General features: G+C 41.2%; 1 protein-coding gene across 3 annotated transcripts in view; it reads left to right on the forward strand.

The window, feature by feature from the left end:
• CHD6 (chromodomain helicase DNA binding protein 6) overlaps positions 1 to 16,591 on the forward strand; it is a 213,559-nt gene that overhangs the window by 172,918 nt on the left and 24,050 nt on the right. For all 3 annotated transcript variants that reach the window (XR_004032897.1, XM_030825215.1, XM_030825214.1), the window contains exons 25-26: positions 2,632 to 2,761; positions 5,441 to 5,501. Coding sequence is in view for 2 of the 3 variants with exons in the window: in XM_030825215.1 (XP_030681075.1) it covers positions 2,632 to 2,761; positions 5,441 to 5,501 (191 nt within the window). In the remaining variant the exon portion in view is untranslated. The remainder of the gene's footprint in view (positions 1 to 2,631; positions 2,762 to 5,440; positions 5,502 to 16,591) is intronic.

Consider the following 16,591-nt stretch of genomic DNA (forward strand, 5'->3'; position numbering starts at 1 on the left):
AGATCCTGCCCCTGCCTGGGTGCTGCCTATTCCATGAGCTTAGGCTTAGACCTGTCCTCATCTAGGTAACACATCTGACCACCCCTTTCTAACCTTAGCCCTCATCACAGTATAACCAAGCCCACACAACATGTCTTACTAGGTGACAGCTTCTCAGATACTCAGCAGCTCTGGAGATGTGATACTCAGCCATTTTCAGAAAGCCAGTCTGTCTAGTGTTCACTTTTCAGGGATATCATGTTAGGAAGCCCTCTCCACTTCACCTGCATTCCTTGGTTAAGTATGAGCTGTAGAGCTGCAACCATTTTCTTTGTTAAGAAACACATGACTATTCATTGACTGAGGTTTTATGAATCTTTTTTTAAGAGACAGGGTCTCACTGCGTCACTCAGGTTGGAGTACAGTGGCGTGATCACAGCTCACTGTAGCCTTGAACTCCCAGGTTCAAGTGATCCGTCCACCTCAGCCTTCCAAGTAGCTGGGGCTACAGGTGCACACCACCATGCCTGGCTAGTTTTTTGTTGTTTTTTTTTTAATTTTTTGTAGAGAAGGGATCTCATATGTTGCCCAGACCAGACTGTTCTCGAACTCCTGGACTCAAAACAATCCCCTTGCCTCAGCCTCCTAAAGTGCTGGGATTACAGGCGTGAGCCACCATGCCTGGCCTTGTAGATCTTTTAGTCCACTCCAGACATAGCCTGCTGTAACCCTGTTAGATGAATATAGCCATGGATCCATCTCCAAGCTGACCCCATTAGCATTGGCTTAATTTTTGGTTGGAGCTTTAGACTGCAGCAAAAAGACTTCTGTGGCAAACCTATTCTAAATGATGCTCTTGACAGCTCAGTTGGGTTTAGTGACTGCTGCCCCTCCAAGGTAGCCTGGATCTGTGAAATTTTCCTTGACATACGGACTTTAGTATTTCTGTTGATATTCTTAGAGAGCAGCTTATAGACTAAAAGTGAAAAGAGGGAGGCAGCCGACACCCCCTCACGGACCTGTCACGTTGCTCTTTGTCTGTATATTGCTGTTGCAGCTCCTACTGGCCTCTCTTCAGGACAGTTGTTAGGGTTTTCTAGGAAACTGAAACAGTCATTCTTCCTCACCTCCAGCTTCACAGCTAATTGAGAAATAAAAATACTGAATCTGTCTCTAGGCTTCAGATCCACACATGACAAGAGAAAGTCTACAGAATAGAAGCTTTCCCAGGTCAGGGAGGGTCCCAGCTTGCTCCATGCCTTAGCACAGAGTGTGAAGGTGGTATACTCCTGAACAGTTGGCCTCCCTCAGTAGTAAGGGGACAGTAAGGGAAGGATTTCACCATCTCACCTGTCATTTAAATTGCCCCTCTCTTCATGAGAAGCAGGTGGAAAAACTGGCTGGAACCTCCTTAAAAGCAGGAGTATTGGGGAAGTTTCTGTTTGATGTGAGCTGGGGCAGGAACATGGGGAAAGGGTGAGAGTGGTTCTTCTTCCTACAACAATGATTGGAAGAGAAAAGAATCTAGGCAAAACCGACTCATCTGGTCAGTTGTTTGTTGAGTCTGTACAGTGACAGGCCCTTTGCTAGATACTGACTATATAATGATGAGCAAAAACAGATACAGGTTCTGCTCCTAGGAAGCTCACAACCTCATGAGAGACTTAGAGCAATCAAGTCATTGCCGTAAGGAATAAGTGAGTAAAGAACATAAGGCACTGCAGAGCTTCTCGTGCCAGGTACCTCATGTGGGCAGCACCTGTCATGGAGATGGCAGGAGAGCGGCGTGAAGGATACAACTGCATCAACAGTGATATGAGAACAAAAACCAAAATAGAAATGAAATACCAAACACAGTTAAATCAGGTTTGTTCCTAAGAGCCAGGCTGGTTCTCATTTACACTCAGCTCTTCCATCTCCTCTGATGGGGACTCTGCCTTTTATGTGGCCAAATGCTGTCTCATTCTAAGAGTACATTAGGTTCAATAAAATAAATCCTCACACATGGACTTTATCAAACTGAAAATCAGGGTTTTTAAAATTGTTTTGCTTCCTTTTTGAGGCCCCTCTTCTGGGTCAAAACACTGTCTGTTGTTAACTTTGGGGTGTGATGAGGAGTAATTCCAAAGCCCTGTCCAGTGTGGATTAAGATTTGTACTGAGTTTATGATACAGAGGCCACAGGTCTGTCTTAATGCAATAAACAATCATCATAGTTCTCTTTGTATTTCAGTCCTGCCATCCACATGTTGTTCACCTTCCCTTTCTAACACATGGGATAAAAATGAGCTATAAGAAAACAAGGCCCATAAAGGACGTAACAAGGTATCCAGAGTTGAGGATGGGGTAGGAAGTTGCAAAACCAACTGACAGGAAGCAGCAAACGGAATTGTGTATCTATACAATTGTCTTTTCACGGACACTGAGTATTTCCGTAAGCCATTGTTTGTTGGTCAAACACTACTCAAAGGTGTCCGCTTTAGCACCAGGATTTTTCCCTGATTGTCTTATAGGATCTCATTAATCTTAAATTAAGTATTTTTTTGTGTTTGTTTTGTTCTTTACTAAATAAGGAAAACAAAAAGTCTAGTGCCCAAAGCAAATATTGTGAGTTCTAACGTGACTTCTGTCATTTCTCACCACTCTTGATCAGGTTATGAAAGGTACACTGCCATGCGAGCAGACCCAGCACTTTGCTTCCTGGAGAAAGTTGGGATGCCCGATGAGAAGTCCCTTTCTGCAGAACAGGGTGTTACGGATGGGACCTCAGACATTCCTGAAAGGTGAGAAACCACGTAAGCCAGCCCTGATGTGACATGCCATGCCACTGATCTGTGACCCCTTCCTCATACACCCAGCACTCTTTATATCTCTTCCTTAGAGTCTGGCATCTCCCTACACCTTGCCACACTGCCGCTGTTTTCCATAATTGCTACTTTGGTTACACCCTACTCTATCTCAGACCTGCTCTTTGACTTCTAAGCACTTTGAACCAAATACAGGTTCCTGTTCCTCATGAGTTTCCCAGGCTGCCCACCTTTCTAAAAGCCTGCCCAGCTTTCTAACCATGCCCATCCCTTGTCTGGTCAGAGGATTCCTGTGGGAGTATTCAGACCTCCCATGCCTGGCAGAAAGCTAAGAACAGACACGAGTACAGCCTTCCTGACTTTGAACTACAGTTCCTCAGATGAAATTCCAGTATTGTCTAAGGATTGCATAGTCCATGAGCAAGATGGATTTAGGGGCCGCTCTTTGACAGCCATGGCATTTCAGCTTGTCCATGGATTGTGTGCAAAAAAGTATGGAAGGCATCTCCTTTGACTGATTTTTATTTACTCTTGACATAAATACATAGGAAAACTAAACAGCTAAAAATTGTAGTTCTTCAATTATATATATATTTTTGAAAACATAGCTTTTTTTTTTTTTTTTGAGATGGAGTCTTGCTTTGTCACCCAGGCAGGAGTGCAGTGGCGCAATCTTGGCTCACTGCACCCTCCGCCTCCAGGTTCAAGCAGTTCTTCTGCCTCAGCCTCCTGAGTAGCTGGAACTACAGGCACGCGCCACCATGCCCAGCTGATTTTTGTATTTTTAGTAGAGACGGGGTTTCACCATGTTGGCCAGGCTGGTTTTGAACTCCTGACCTCGTGATCCGCCCACCTCAGCCTCCCAAAGTGCTGAGATTACAGGCGTGAGCCACCACACCCGGCCAAAACATAGCATTTATCTCTTAGCATTTATCTCTTAGTTTCTCCCCAAAAGTAGCAGATACTGCTTTGCATTGCCCAGGACTATGGCCAGACCTGAGAGTGTGGCACTGCCAGGAGCCCCTAACTATTTGCTCAGGCCAAGAAAAGTGTGCAGTGCATTTTCCGTCTTTCCTTAACCCCTGATGAACACTTCAGCTGCCCCCAGCATGTTTCTTGAGGACAGATAACAGAGATGCATTCTGGGAGATGTTAACAAAGGCCCATATGACTGGTGATTCTCATGTTCATTCACTGATTCAGGGAAAACACTCCCTGGGTGGGTGCCTGAATGTGGCATAAAGGCTGTTTTTTGTGGGGTGGCTTTTCTTTCTACGGTTAAGCAGTAAAGCCAGGAGCTTATCTTGCCTCTAGGACTTGAGCATCAAGGACAAGAATATTTGGGACGGGAATATTTCAAAGGCAGTTTTTAGGGGGTTTTGTTTGTTTGTTTGTTTGAGACGGAGTCTCACTCTTCCACCCAGGCTGGAGTGCAGTGGCATGATCTCGGCTCATTGAAGCCTCCACCTCCCGGTTTCAAGCAATTCTCCTGCCTCAGCCTCCCGAGTAGCTGGGATTACAGGCACCCACCACCACGCCTGGCTAATTTTTGTATTTTTAGTAGAGACAGGGTTTCACCATGTTGGCCAGGCTGGTCTCGAACTCCTGACCTCAGGTGATCCGCCCACCTCAGCCTCCCTAAGGGCTGGGATTACAGGTGTGAGCCACTGCACCCACCCTCAAAGTCAGTTTTTAAAAGAATCATGAAAAACAGGTAGGCATCAGCAGTAGTTAAGCTCACAAAAGAGAAGACATTAGGCAGCTCAGCTAGCATCAAGGGTCTGATGGTAACAAGGGTAAAATGTCCTTGTTAACCAGTGGCAGCAGAGCTCCCTTCCAAGCCAAGGAGTGACTTTTGCCAAATGTGATTCTGTGGGAAGATTCATCCTACTGTGACGAGGGAGTTGCAACTTTAGGCCTCATTTGATGTGCACAGCCTTCAGTTTCTAGAGTGTGTTCTTTTATCAGAGTCACATGTTCAGATGACTCTTGATGGGCAGGAATTACCTTTTTCTGAACTTGCCTGAGTAGACGTGAGGCTGGAGCCTCATGCTGCAGTCTCAGTTGAATAAAGGTCCTTGCCTGTAGAAGTGATGACTGTTTGGTGATAGTTTCTCTCATTCTCAGTGTCTCTTGAGTTCTCCCACAAGGGAGGGAAAAACTAAGACTTGGAATGCCTTCAGAAGAAGGGATCTATTGTCAGCCCTCCTTGTCTGTGGATGCAGAACTCTCAGATACAGAGGGCCGACCAAGGGTCTTGATCATCTGCCGGTATTGGTATCCCTGAGGATCTGAGAACCAATCCTCCATGGGTACAGACGGCTGACTCGGAAGTTCCACTTTATTCATGGAGGATACCTGAAATTTCAGATAGTACCAAACCCTGTATCAACTGTGTTTTCTCCTATATAAACATACCTATGATAAAGTTTAATTTATAAATTAGAGACAGTAAGAGATTAACAACAATAATAATAGAACAATTATAACAATATATGTAATAAAAGTTACGTGAATGTGATCTCTCTCTCTCTCTCACCCTGCGTCTCCCCCAAAATATCTTAGTATTTTTGGACTGTGGTCGACCAGGGTAACTGAAACTGTGGATGAGGGGGACCTAGGTAGTATGTGATGCCTTTTTTTACTTTTATTTAGAGGCAACGCAGATAAAGAAGACAATGCTGAGGACAAAGTAGATGGCCTCCAGAAACAAACGGTGAGTCAAATGTGCAGTATTGGTCATTTACACTGTCTTTCATATTAAGAAAGAAATCCCTATCATGGTAGTGATCTGGGGGAACTTGATTACATTACTACAGTTACATTGCATTTTCCCCAACATTTTATTATAAAAACTTAAAATATACAGACTGCAATTGCATTTTTATTCTAATTAAACTTTTTATTTTGAGATAACTGTATATTTCAGAAGCAGTCACAAAATATAATACAGAAATCGCATATACCTTTTATCCAGTTTCTCCTCATAGTGGCGTCTTGCAATATTGTAGTGCAATATCACAACTAGAATACTGATATGGATAGAGTCAAGATACAGGACATTCTCATGACCGCAAAGATTCATCCTATTGCTGTCTTATAACCACATCCTCTTCCTTCTGCCTTCACTCCTCTTTAAATTCCTGGCAACCACTCATCTGTTCTCTATTTTTTATGATTTCGTCATTTTAAGAATGTTCTGTAAATGGAATCATACAGTATGTAAACTTTGGGGATTGGCTTTTTCATGCAGAAAAATTCCCTAGGATTCATGTAGGTGGTTTTCTGTATCAACAGTTCATTCCTTTTCACTGCTGAGTAGTATTCAGTGGTATGGAAGAACCACAGTTTGTTCAACCATTCATCCACTGAAGGACATATGGGTTGTCTCCAGTTTTTGACTATTAAGTCCTCTGTAAACATTTGCATATAGATTTTTGTGTGAACATACATTTTCATTTCTCTGGAATAAATGCCCAGGAGTGTAATTGCTGGGTCATATGATAGTTACATGTTTTGTTTTTTAAGAAATTGCCAAATTGTTTTCTAGAGTGGCTGTACCATTTTACATTCCCACTAGCAGTGCATGAGAGATCCACTTTCTCTGTATTCTCCATCCACACCAACATTTGGCGTGGTCACTATTATTTTCTTGAGCCATTCTGGTAGGTGTGTAGTAATACCTTGTTGTGATTTTAATTTCCATTTCCCTGATGGCTAAATGATGTTGAAGATCTTTTATGTGTTCAATTGCCATCTGTATATCCTTTTCAGTGAAATGTTTATGTCTCTTGCCTATATTCTAATTTCATTATTTTAGTGTTGATTTTCTAGAGTTCTTTATATATTCTAGATAACTAGTCTTTTGTCAGATACGTAGTTTGCAGGTATTTTCTCCCACCCTGTAAGTGTCTCTTTTTAGGGAGGATCCCTTGAGCCCAGGAGTTCAAGACTAGCCTGGGCAACATGGTGAGACCTTGTCTCTACAAAAAATTTTTAAAAAAAAATTGAAAATCAGTTTGGCGTATTTGTGGGTTCTATTTCTGAGTTCTCTGCTCTTTTCCATTTATCTATTTGTCTTTTCCTCTGCCAGTAGCGCATAATCTTGAGTGCCATAGCAATACCGTAAGTTTTAAAATTTGATAGATTGATACCTCCCACTTTTTTCTTCTTTTTCAGAATTGTTTTTGCTTTTCTTGTTCCTTTGCCTTTCCATATAAATGTTAGAATAATCTTATCCACAGAAACTGTTGCTGGGATTTTGATAGGCATTGCTTTAAACCTTTATATCTCTTTGGGGAAAATTGACATCTTCATTGAGTTTTTACAGTACTGAATCTTACTGTATACCTCTGTATTTCCTTTTTTTTTTTTTTTTTTTTTTTTGACTCAGGGTCTCACTCTTTCACCTAGACTGGAGTGTGGTGATGCAATCATAGCTCACTAAAGCCTCGACCTCCCAGGCTTAAGTGATGCTCCCAGCTCAGCCTTCCAAGTAGTAGGGACCACAGGTGCATACCACCACACCTAGCTAATTTTTTCTATTTTTCTATTTTTGTAGAGACAGGGTCTTGCTATGTTGCCCAGGCTAGTATTGAGCTCCTGGGTTCAAGCAATCCTCCCTCCCCGGCCTCCCAAAGAGCTGGAATTACAGGCATGAGCCATTGTGTCCAGCCCTTTTCTAGGTTTTTGAGGTGGGAGTTTCTATATTATTGATTTGAAACTTTTCTGCTTGTCTAATATATGCATTTAGTGCTATAAATTTCCCTCAGCATTGCTTTAGTTATGTTTCATTAATTTTGTGTTGTATTTTCACTTTCATTCAGTTTAATGTATTTTTTTTTTTAATTTCCCTTGAGACTTTCCATGAATTATTTAGGTGTTTGTTATTTAGTGTCCAAGTGTTTGGAGATTTCCCCATTACCTTGCTGTTATTGATCTCCAGTTTGATTCTGTAATAATCAGAGGACACATTCTATATGATTTCAGTTGTTTTAAATTTGTTAAGTTTGTTTTATGGCCCAGTATATGGTATATCTTGGTATATGTTCCATGGGCACTTGAAAAGAATATGCTTTTGGTTTTGTTGGATGCTGTATTTCATAAATATTGACTAGGTCCTGTTGGTCAATGATGTTGTTGAGTTTTTCTGTATCCTTGCTGATTATCTGTTTAGTCGTTTCATCAGTTGTTGAGAGAAGAATATTGAAGCCTCCAACTATAAGTGTGGATTTATTTATTTCTCCTTTCAGTTCTATCAGTTTTTGCTTCATATATTTTGCAGCTCTGGTTGGTGCAAACACATTTAGAATTATATGTTCTTGCCGGGCGCGGTGACTCATGCCTGTAGTCCCAGCACTTTGGGAGGCCAAAGAAGGCAGATCGCTGGAGGCCACGGGTTTGAGACCAGCCTGACCAACATGGTGAAACCTCATCTCTACGAAAAATACAAAATTAGCCAGGTGTGGTGGCGCATGCCTGTAATCCCAGCTACTCAGGAAGCTGAGGCATGAGAACCACTTGAACCCGGGAGGCAGAGGTTGCAGCGAGCCATGATCACACCACTGCACTCCAGCCTGGGCAACAGAGCGAGATTCTGTCTCAAAAAAATGTATAGAGAGAATTACATGTTCTTGGCAGATTGACCCTGTTATCATTATATAATGTCTTTCTCTTGACTCTGGTAATTTTCTTTGCTCTGAAGTGTACTTTATCTGATAAATTAATATGGCTACTTTCCCTTGATTAATGTTTGCATAAATGTAACTTTTTTATTCTTTTACTTTCAACCTGCCTTTATTGTATTTGAAGTGAGTTTCCTATAGATAGCATACAGGTAGATCATAATCTTTAATATGCTCTGCCAGTCTCTGTCTTCTAGTTGGTATTATTCAGACCATTTACACTTAATGTAATTATTGATACATTAAAGCTTAAGCCTGTCATTTTATTGTCTTCCCTTTGTTTTCCCTGATTTTTTATTTTTCCTGCCTTCCTCTGGTTTACATGAGTATTTTGTATGATTTTATTCTGATTTATCTATATTTTTGTGGCTTTTTAATGCTTCTAGATGTTTCATATATTTATATGTAATGTATCACAGTCTACTAATACTATCATTTTATCAGCTTAAGTGAAGTATAGAAACCTTACTTCCATTTTTGTTCCTTTACCCCCTTCCATTTATAATATAGTTGTCTTAACCATTTCTTATCAGGTAATGTTAAAATTTTTGCCTCAACTGTCAGACATTACTTAGAAAACTCAAGACGAGAAGGAAAGTATGCTATATTTACCCATTTTTTTTTTACTGTGTTCTTTTTCTTCCTGGTGTTCCAAAGTTCCTTCTTTTATTGTTTTCTTTCTTTTTAGAGAACTCTCTTTAGCTATTCTTTTAACGTAGTCTAGAGAACTGTCAGACAGTTCTCTTAGTTTTTCTTCATCTGAGAATGTCTTAATATCCTTAGTTTTTCTCATCTGAGAATGTCTTAATATCCCCTTTATTCCCAAAGGATATTTTCACCAAATGGAGGATTTCTGGGTTGATAGTTCTTTTCTTTCAACTCTTAATGTTCTGCCGCTTCCTTCTGGCCTCCATGGATTCTGATGAGAAATCTGTCATTCAAGCAATTTTTCCCCTATTGGTAATGTGTCTTTTCTCTCTTGATGCTTTCAAGATTTTTTCTTTGTCTTTAGTTTTCAGAAGGTTATGATTTTATGTGTTTATGGATTTCTGTGAGTTTACCCTATTTGGAATTCACTCATCTTCTTAAAACTGATTTCTGTCTTTTGCTAAATGTGAAGCATTTTCAGCCGTGATTTCTTCAAGTATTTCTTCTGCCCTGTCCTCTTTCTCCTCGCCTTCTGGGAAGCCAATAAAATGAAAATTAGATCTTTTGTTATAGACCTGTGGGGTCTCTAAGGCTCTGTCCTTTTTTTTTTTTTTTCTGTTATTCACATTGGGTACTTTCCATTTTTCTGTCTTTAAGGTCACTGATTATTTTCCTCCTCCATTCTGCTGTTGAGTCTTCTGTTGAGGGTTTTGGGTTTTCATTTTTGGTTTTGGTTTTTGTTCCAGTTTATTGTACTTTTCAAACCTAAAATTTCCCTTTGAATCCAAATATTATTTGGATCTTTGTTTCTTTGCTGAAACTTTCTGTTTCTTTCATTTGTGGCAAGCATGTTCAGAATGGCTCACTGATGACTGTTAAATTCTTATGTCAGATCATTCTAAGATCTTTCCTCTCAGCATTGGCCTCTTTTGTCTTTTTTTCATTCAGTTTGAGGTCTTCTTGGTTCTTGGTATGTGATTTTTTATTGGAACCTGGACATTTTGGACATTATATTGTGAGACTCTGGGTCTTATTTAAACGTTCTCTTTCAATGCCTTTCTTGGCAGGGGAACAGAGGTGGGGGGGCACCTTGTTTCTGTGAGGTGGAAGCAAAAATTCATATTCTCAGTCTGCTCCCATTAACCCCTAAAGGGGATGTTTCTCATTACTTTCAGCAGGGATGGAAGTTTAGCTCCACCGTGGGTAGGGGTGGGGAACCTCATTACTACCTGTCAGGGTTGAAAGTCCTGACTTCCTGCTTAGCTTTTTCCGATACCAGCCCAGCAAGGGAATGGGGTACCCTATTACCACCTGGAAAAAGTAGAAGTCTAAGCTCCCACTCAGCCGTTGTTGCCATGGGTAGAGTTGAGACACAGTTTCTTCTGCATTGTTGGGCTGGGGTATAGCAGTTATTGTCTTAATATTTTCTGTGTCCCTAACCTGCTAACCTGCCTCTTCCTAGTCCTTAACTAGAGAGAGCAGGAAGCAGCCTTGCTTCTTTTTTTTTTTTTTGAGACGGAGTTTTACTCTCATTGCCCAGGCTGGAGTGCAATGGCATGATCTCGGCTTCCTGCAATCTCCGCCTCCCAGCTTCAAGTGATTCTCCTGCCTCAGCCTCCCAAGTAGCTGGGACTACAGGCATGTGCCACCATGCCCAGCTAATATTTTGTATTTTTAGTAGAGACAGAGTTTCACCATGTTGGCCAGGCTGGTCTCAAACTCCTGACCTCAGGTGATCCACCAGCCTCGGCCTCCCAAAGTGCTGGGGTTACAGGCGTGAGCCACTGCGCCCGGAAGGTTTTTTTTGAGGGCCTTTTTCGTCTGCCTCCTTTGCCATTTCCAAGTAGCCCGCTTCTTTACCTCCAAATCTAGGATATATGAAGCAAAAAAAAAAAAAAAAAAAAAAAAAAAAAAAACATTTTTTTCATCATGTCATTCCTTGGGTCCTGAGGTCTCTAGTTTGTCCTTTCTTTTTTTCACCTTTCAGAGTTTTCTTATGCTTGTTTCATATTTAATATCTAGAGGGTTTGATTGTACTTAAAGAATAGGGAAATGCATCCCAGAAGCGGCAGTCTGTATTGCATTTTTAAAATGAGTTTCTGAGATTTTGCATAAGCAGACTGAAACCTTACCTGGGCCCCAGCACCGTATGACCAAATTTTCTCTAGCATTGAGTAATAGAGAGAATGTTATGGATTCTGGATCCCAGAAGTTACTGTAGCATTGTCCCCAAGTGACTCCCCTGTGAGGGTCCTCCCTCTTCTCCTGATCACTACCCAAAAATTATCCATTATTTTCCATTCTCTTCTGTTGATTCTAGCTTGCAGAACGTATGGTATTTATTTACTTTGGCCTCCATCAGCTCTGATCCCTGTAACAGTAACAGTGGCATCCCTTTCTTAAAATAGATAATTTTTCAAAGATGCATTTCCCTGTGTCCTCAAGATTTGAGAAGCAGTGGATTGAAGCAAATCAGCATGAAGCCTCAGATCCCAGTAACATGAAGGAAGTTAGGTTCTCATCTTGACAATTCAAATCCATGTTCTGGGCCAGGCACGGTGGCTCGGGCCTGTAATCCCAGCCTTTGGGAGGCTGAGGTGGGCGGATCATGAGGTCAGAAGTTCGAGACCAGCCTGGTCAACATGGTGAAACCCTGTCTCTACTAAAAATATAAAAAATTTGCCAGGTGTGGTGGCATGCGCCTGTACTCCCAGCTACTCAGGAGGCTGAGGCAGAGGTTGCAGTGAGCCAAGATCGAGCCACCGCACTCCAGCCTGGGCGACAGAGCTAGACTTCGTCTCAAAAAAAAAAAAAAAAAAAAAAAAAATTCATGTTCTGCCGTTCCAGTCGGTAGTTTATATTATTTCTTTTGTCTGGAATTTGGGATGCGTTTTCCCTGTAGAAACAACTCAAGTACCAAAGAAATGAACATAATACCTTATTCTCATATGGAACTTGACTCTTTTCAAACCAGTTACTCCATTTATTTTAGCTGATCCTCACCTCACCCTGTCTTCATTTGAGGGCTGAGGAAACTTTAGGCCCTGCCTGAAAGTTAAAGGACTTGACCAAATTCTCACAACCACTAGATGACAGAGCTAAGACTTGTAATTCTCTAGATATTCCAGTATTCTTTGTTGTAGTCAAGTATTCTTTTCGTAGTCCAGACAATAGAGAGTATTTCAGGTGCGCATTTATGCCCCTTCCTCCCAGCAGTAGCTCATATGAAGAGGCCAGCCTCTGAAAGCCACTGACATTAAACTGGACATGCTTAGCTAATCAATTAGGAGGACACTGGAGGGCCATGGCAGAATCAATAAAAATAACTTAAGTGCTCTTATATATTAGAGTTAAACTCTGGAATTACTTTTGTATTCATTTACACAATTAACACATTTATGATTTGCTCTTCATATCCTTAAAACCTGGGGTATAGAATATCATTAAAAGCAGTTGAAATGGGGAGTGGATTTCCCCAGATTCTGAGGTGGACAGACTATAAACGGATTCACATTTACTTCTAGTCCGCATGCTAAAACCACACACAAAGAGGGATGGCCGGCATCTGAGCCAGGCCCGCTGCCCACCCTGCTTCACTCTTGCTCCGTGCCTCTTGCACTGAAGACACTGTTTGGGTGTTTCTTTCTCCCAGCTCTGTCCTCAGGCAGACAGAAGCTCAAAGCATTGTATAGAAAGAGGCTGTTCATTAGAGCAGTTTCCCTGAATTCAACAGACCTGGGCATAGAAAGGCAACCATTTAGCAGATTGGTAGAGTCTTAGCATTGCAAGGAGCCCTGGCACATGCCTGAGTGGTCTCAATGTGGCATTCCCTCTTTAGCGGGGCTGTCAGGGGGTCATTCCAGGTAGACGAGGGACTCCCAGGAGTTCATGGGGAAAACAAGAGGAACATGCCACCTTCCAAAGAAGTTTATTTTATTGTTGGATGATACTTCTTTTTACCACACCAGAAATCTGCTTCCCGGCTGGTTCCATGGGTTCCATCTAGCTTTCTTTATGGTACTACAAAGAATGAAACTTGTTTTTCCCCTCTCTGATAGAATTTTAAATTGCTGAGACCAGCTCATGACCTTAATTTCTTTAAATTTCTTTTCAGGTGAAATACCTCTAGTTCCTCTATATTTTTCCCTTATCATATCATATCCAGACCCTTTGCTATTCCAGCGCCTTCCAGAGCACACTGCGGTTGTTGTCCTCTTAAAATGTGGCATTCAGAGAGTCATAGAATGTTAGAATTTGAAGGGAGATTTGAAATGATCTAAGTTACAGCTTCCCCCACCCTCTGTTTTAATACCAATAGCACTTTTGATTGGCAAATCATTATAGATGTCACATGCAGCCAGATTCAGTGAACCTACAGAAACCTTCTAAAGCAGTTAATCTGAAAGTATATTTGGGTTGGAATGGTCTGGAGCCTGGAATTGTAAACAAAATCTTTCTCTATCACAGCCAGTATGTGGGGAGAGTAACACGTCTTTTAACAGAAATAGCAATAAGTAACAGCACAATTTTCATTATTGTAGTTTTGCTGTCAAAAGCATGCGTGTCCATGCTGTGCCGCAGTTCCTACCATAGGTGGCTGTGACATCTCAGGTGCTCTCTGAACCATGAGGTCAGTGCATAAAAGGATGAAGTCATGGCCAAGAACTTGCAGGAAAATTTAATGCCTAAAATGGCCAAATTCCACTGTACAAAAAGTTTAATTAGGAACTGAACAAACACCCTCTTCTTGTGAGTTAGGAGTTTGAGGGTTCTGTGAACTCAAATACTAGTATTTGTGTATACTTTCACACTTACAAAGCATATTTCCCCATCTGTTAGGCATTATTCTTACGCCCATTGTAGAGATGAGGGAGCTCAGTTTTAATCAGCTGCAAAAAAGTCATACAGCCAGGGGACACAAGAGTGGTATCTCCCCTGCCCTCTTCTTTTTCTACATTCTGCAATCTTTCCATAATAAAATCCTTGAATATTGTGTTAATGGCATTTGAGGTATATCTACTTTCCACCTGAAGTTTATGCCATTCTCCATTTTGCAAAAGAAGAAATGAGCTTGAGAGAGATCAAAACAACTTGCCCGAGGCCAGAGAGCAGTGGATCATAGGACTCCAAACCACGTGTGTCCTCAAGATGGAGAAATTGCATATTGTAACCAATCAGTGTGCTTTGTTGTTGACATTCTTGTCAGCATTCTGGGGCCCTTCTCTGTGAGATGATTGATTCATACCTCTTCGAAGGTGAACATTTCTTTCAAGTTAATTACGTAAGCAGAAATTGAGGTAGCACACATTAGACTACATAGTTCAGATGCAGGGCCTCTGCATGCTCAGAACTGTCACTGCTACAGCACCTCACACACTCACATTAAACGGATTATTAACTAAAAGTCTGACATCTTTTTCACTTGAGCTACTAACTAGGTCTTCATTCTGTCATTTCTAGAGAGAGGAAGTACCTTCAAGAGTGGACAGGAAAGGAAAAATACTATGAATACTAAAAGCTTTCCTTACTTGAAAGTTTTGCCTAAAACTATTCATGTTTACTAACTGTACCAACAGAAATTACTAGGTGGACTGGAAGGGAAGCTAGCATTTGCTGTATGCCTGCCTCACACCAAGCTGGGAGCCTGTTGTCATGGACTTGGGGTATGATGATGCCCATGTCAGCCACCACTATGTGGCAAGAAGGAACATGGTAGCTCTGGGGCCTGCCACCCGTGTTGTGTAGACTGTAGAACATTTCTCAGCTGGAAGTACTACACTTATACATTTCAGCATTCAAAGTATCTTCACAGATACCGTGGGGATATTTAAAAGGTTCTCTCTGGCAGGAAATTATATAAGGCATAGTAGGTTGTTTTTTTAACTGCCTAAATGGTAGTATAAGATAAGATAAGATGGTATATTTAACTGCCACTTCAGAATGGTACAGTAGATCAGCCCTGGGTTTTCACTCTTCATTAACATTAGATAACAGGAGACAATTCTGGCCCAGGCAAAGGAGATTAGCTAGTGTTCCCCACTTCTGTTATAAATGTTTTCACTCTCAAAACAAATTTTCATCTAAGACTCTCTTGTCCTTTTTTAGACAGCTTGATAGTTGAAAGTGTTGGCTCTCAAATCAGATTACCTGTGTTTGAATCCCAGCTCTGCCACTTGCCAGCTGTGTGACCTTGGGCGAGTTACTGAACATTTCTAGGGCTTGTTTTCTGCATCTGTAAAATGAGCATAGTAGTGGTTTTTATCTCATGAGACAGTGCTGATAACTAAGTGAGATGAGCCACGTAAAAGGTTTTGTGCAATACTTAACACATAGTTCTCTGTAATATTAGCTGTTATCACTGTTCTGCGTAAGAGAGAAATTCTTCAGAAAATGGGCTCCTGTTCTTTGCGTCGTATCAGGGGCCCAAAAGAGCATTTTGAATTTTCACTGTTGGCAGTCGTGGGTGTCTCTATTCCTACCATACTAGGTTACTGGTCTACCAGTAACATAATACACGTGTTGTGTATTCCAGGAAGTAGCAAGTAAAGGACCAGATAGTAAATATCTTGGGCTAGAAGGCCATATATGGCTTCTGTTGCATATTCTTCTTCCCTTTTTTTCACCCTTTAAAAACATAAGAACCATTCTTAGCTTGAGGGCCACAGAGAAAGTCTGCAGGCCACAGTTTGCTGACCCTTCTCTCTGACCCTGTGCTCTAAAATAGCAAAGTCTTGAATCCTGAGGTTGTTCTGTACTGTCATTCAAGTCAAAAGATGCTAGTCAAAATATGGTAAGTTTTAGTGTTGAAATTAGAGTCCAGTTGAAAAATAGCACAGTCACTTCTGTTACCCCTCAGATTCCCACCTGAATTATATATAAGGAGTTTTTAAAGTTCCATTCCTGAGACCAAGCAGGGTTTGCAAAGGAATCCATTAAAGCCGGTTTGATACATACACCAACTTGGGCAAGCTCAGTGCTTGTGATATTACTCCAGATTCACTTAGAGCTCAAGTCATGATTTTAATTTTAAATTCCTGGAGTTTTGCACCATCAGGTTTCATGTCTGGAGCAGTAGTGTTTTATGAAAATAGTGTCTGTTGCTGTGAAGTAAGCTAACCATAATGAACACGAGCATGACACTTTTTCACAGCAAAAGAACAGAAATGCAGGCACAACCTTTGTGAAATGAAATGACAGTATTAAATTGCAAGTGACGATGGTAAGGCAAATATTTAAATTCACAACTAAAATAGTACTTGTAAAATGTAATTGCCAGAGAGAGCATGCCAGTTCATCATTGCTCAGGCCGATTCTCTATAGGCAGAAGCATTCCACATGGTTCCAGGAAAAGAAAAAAAAAACTTATTTTAAATAAACTGCTTTCTGGCTCTTTTAAGATTGTACAGAAGTAAGCTTTATCAGGTCCTATCTTGGTCTGAGTTGTTCATGGGCAGGGGACATCTCTTATGCGTGA

This window comes from Nomascus leucogenys, chromosome 13 (assembly GCF_006542625.1).
Source record: "Nomascus leucogenys isolate Asia chromosome 13, Asia_NLE_v1, whole genome shotgun sequence".
Lineage (NCBI taxonomy): Eukaryota > Metazoa > Chordata > Mammalia > Primates > Hylobatidae > Nomascus > Nomascus leucogenys.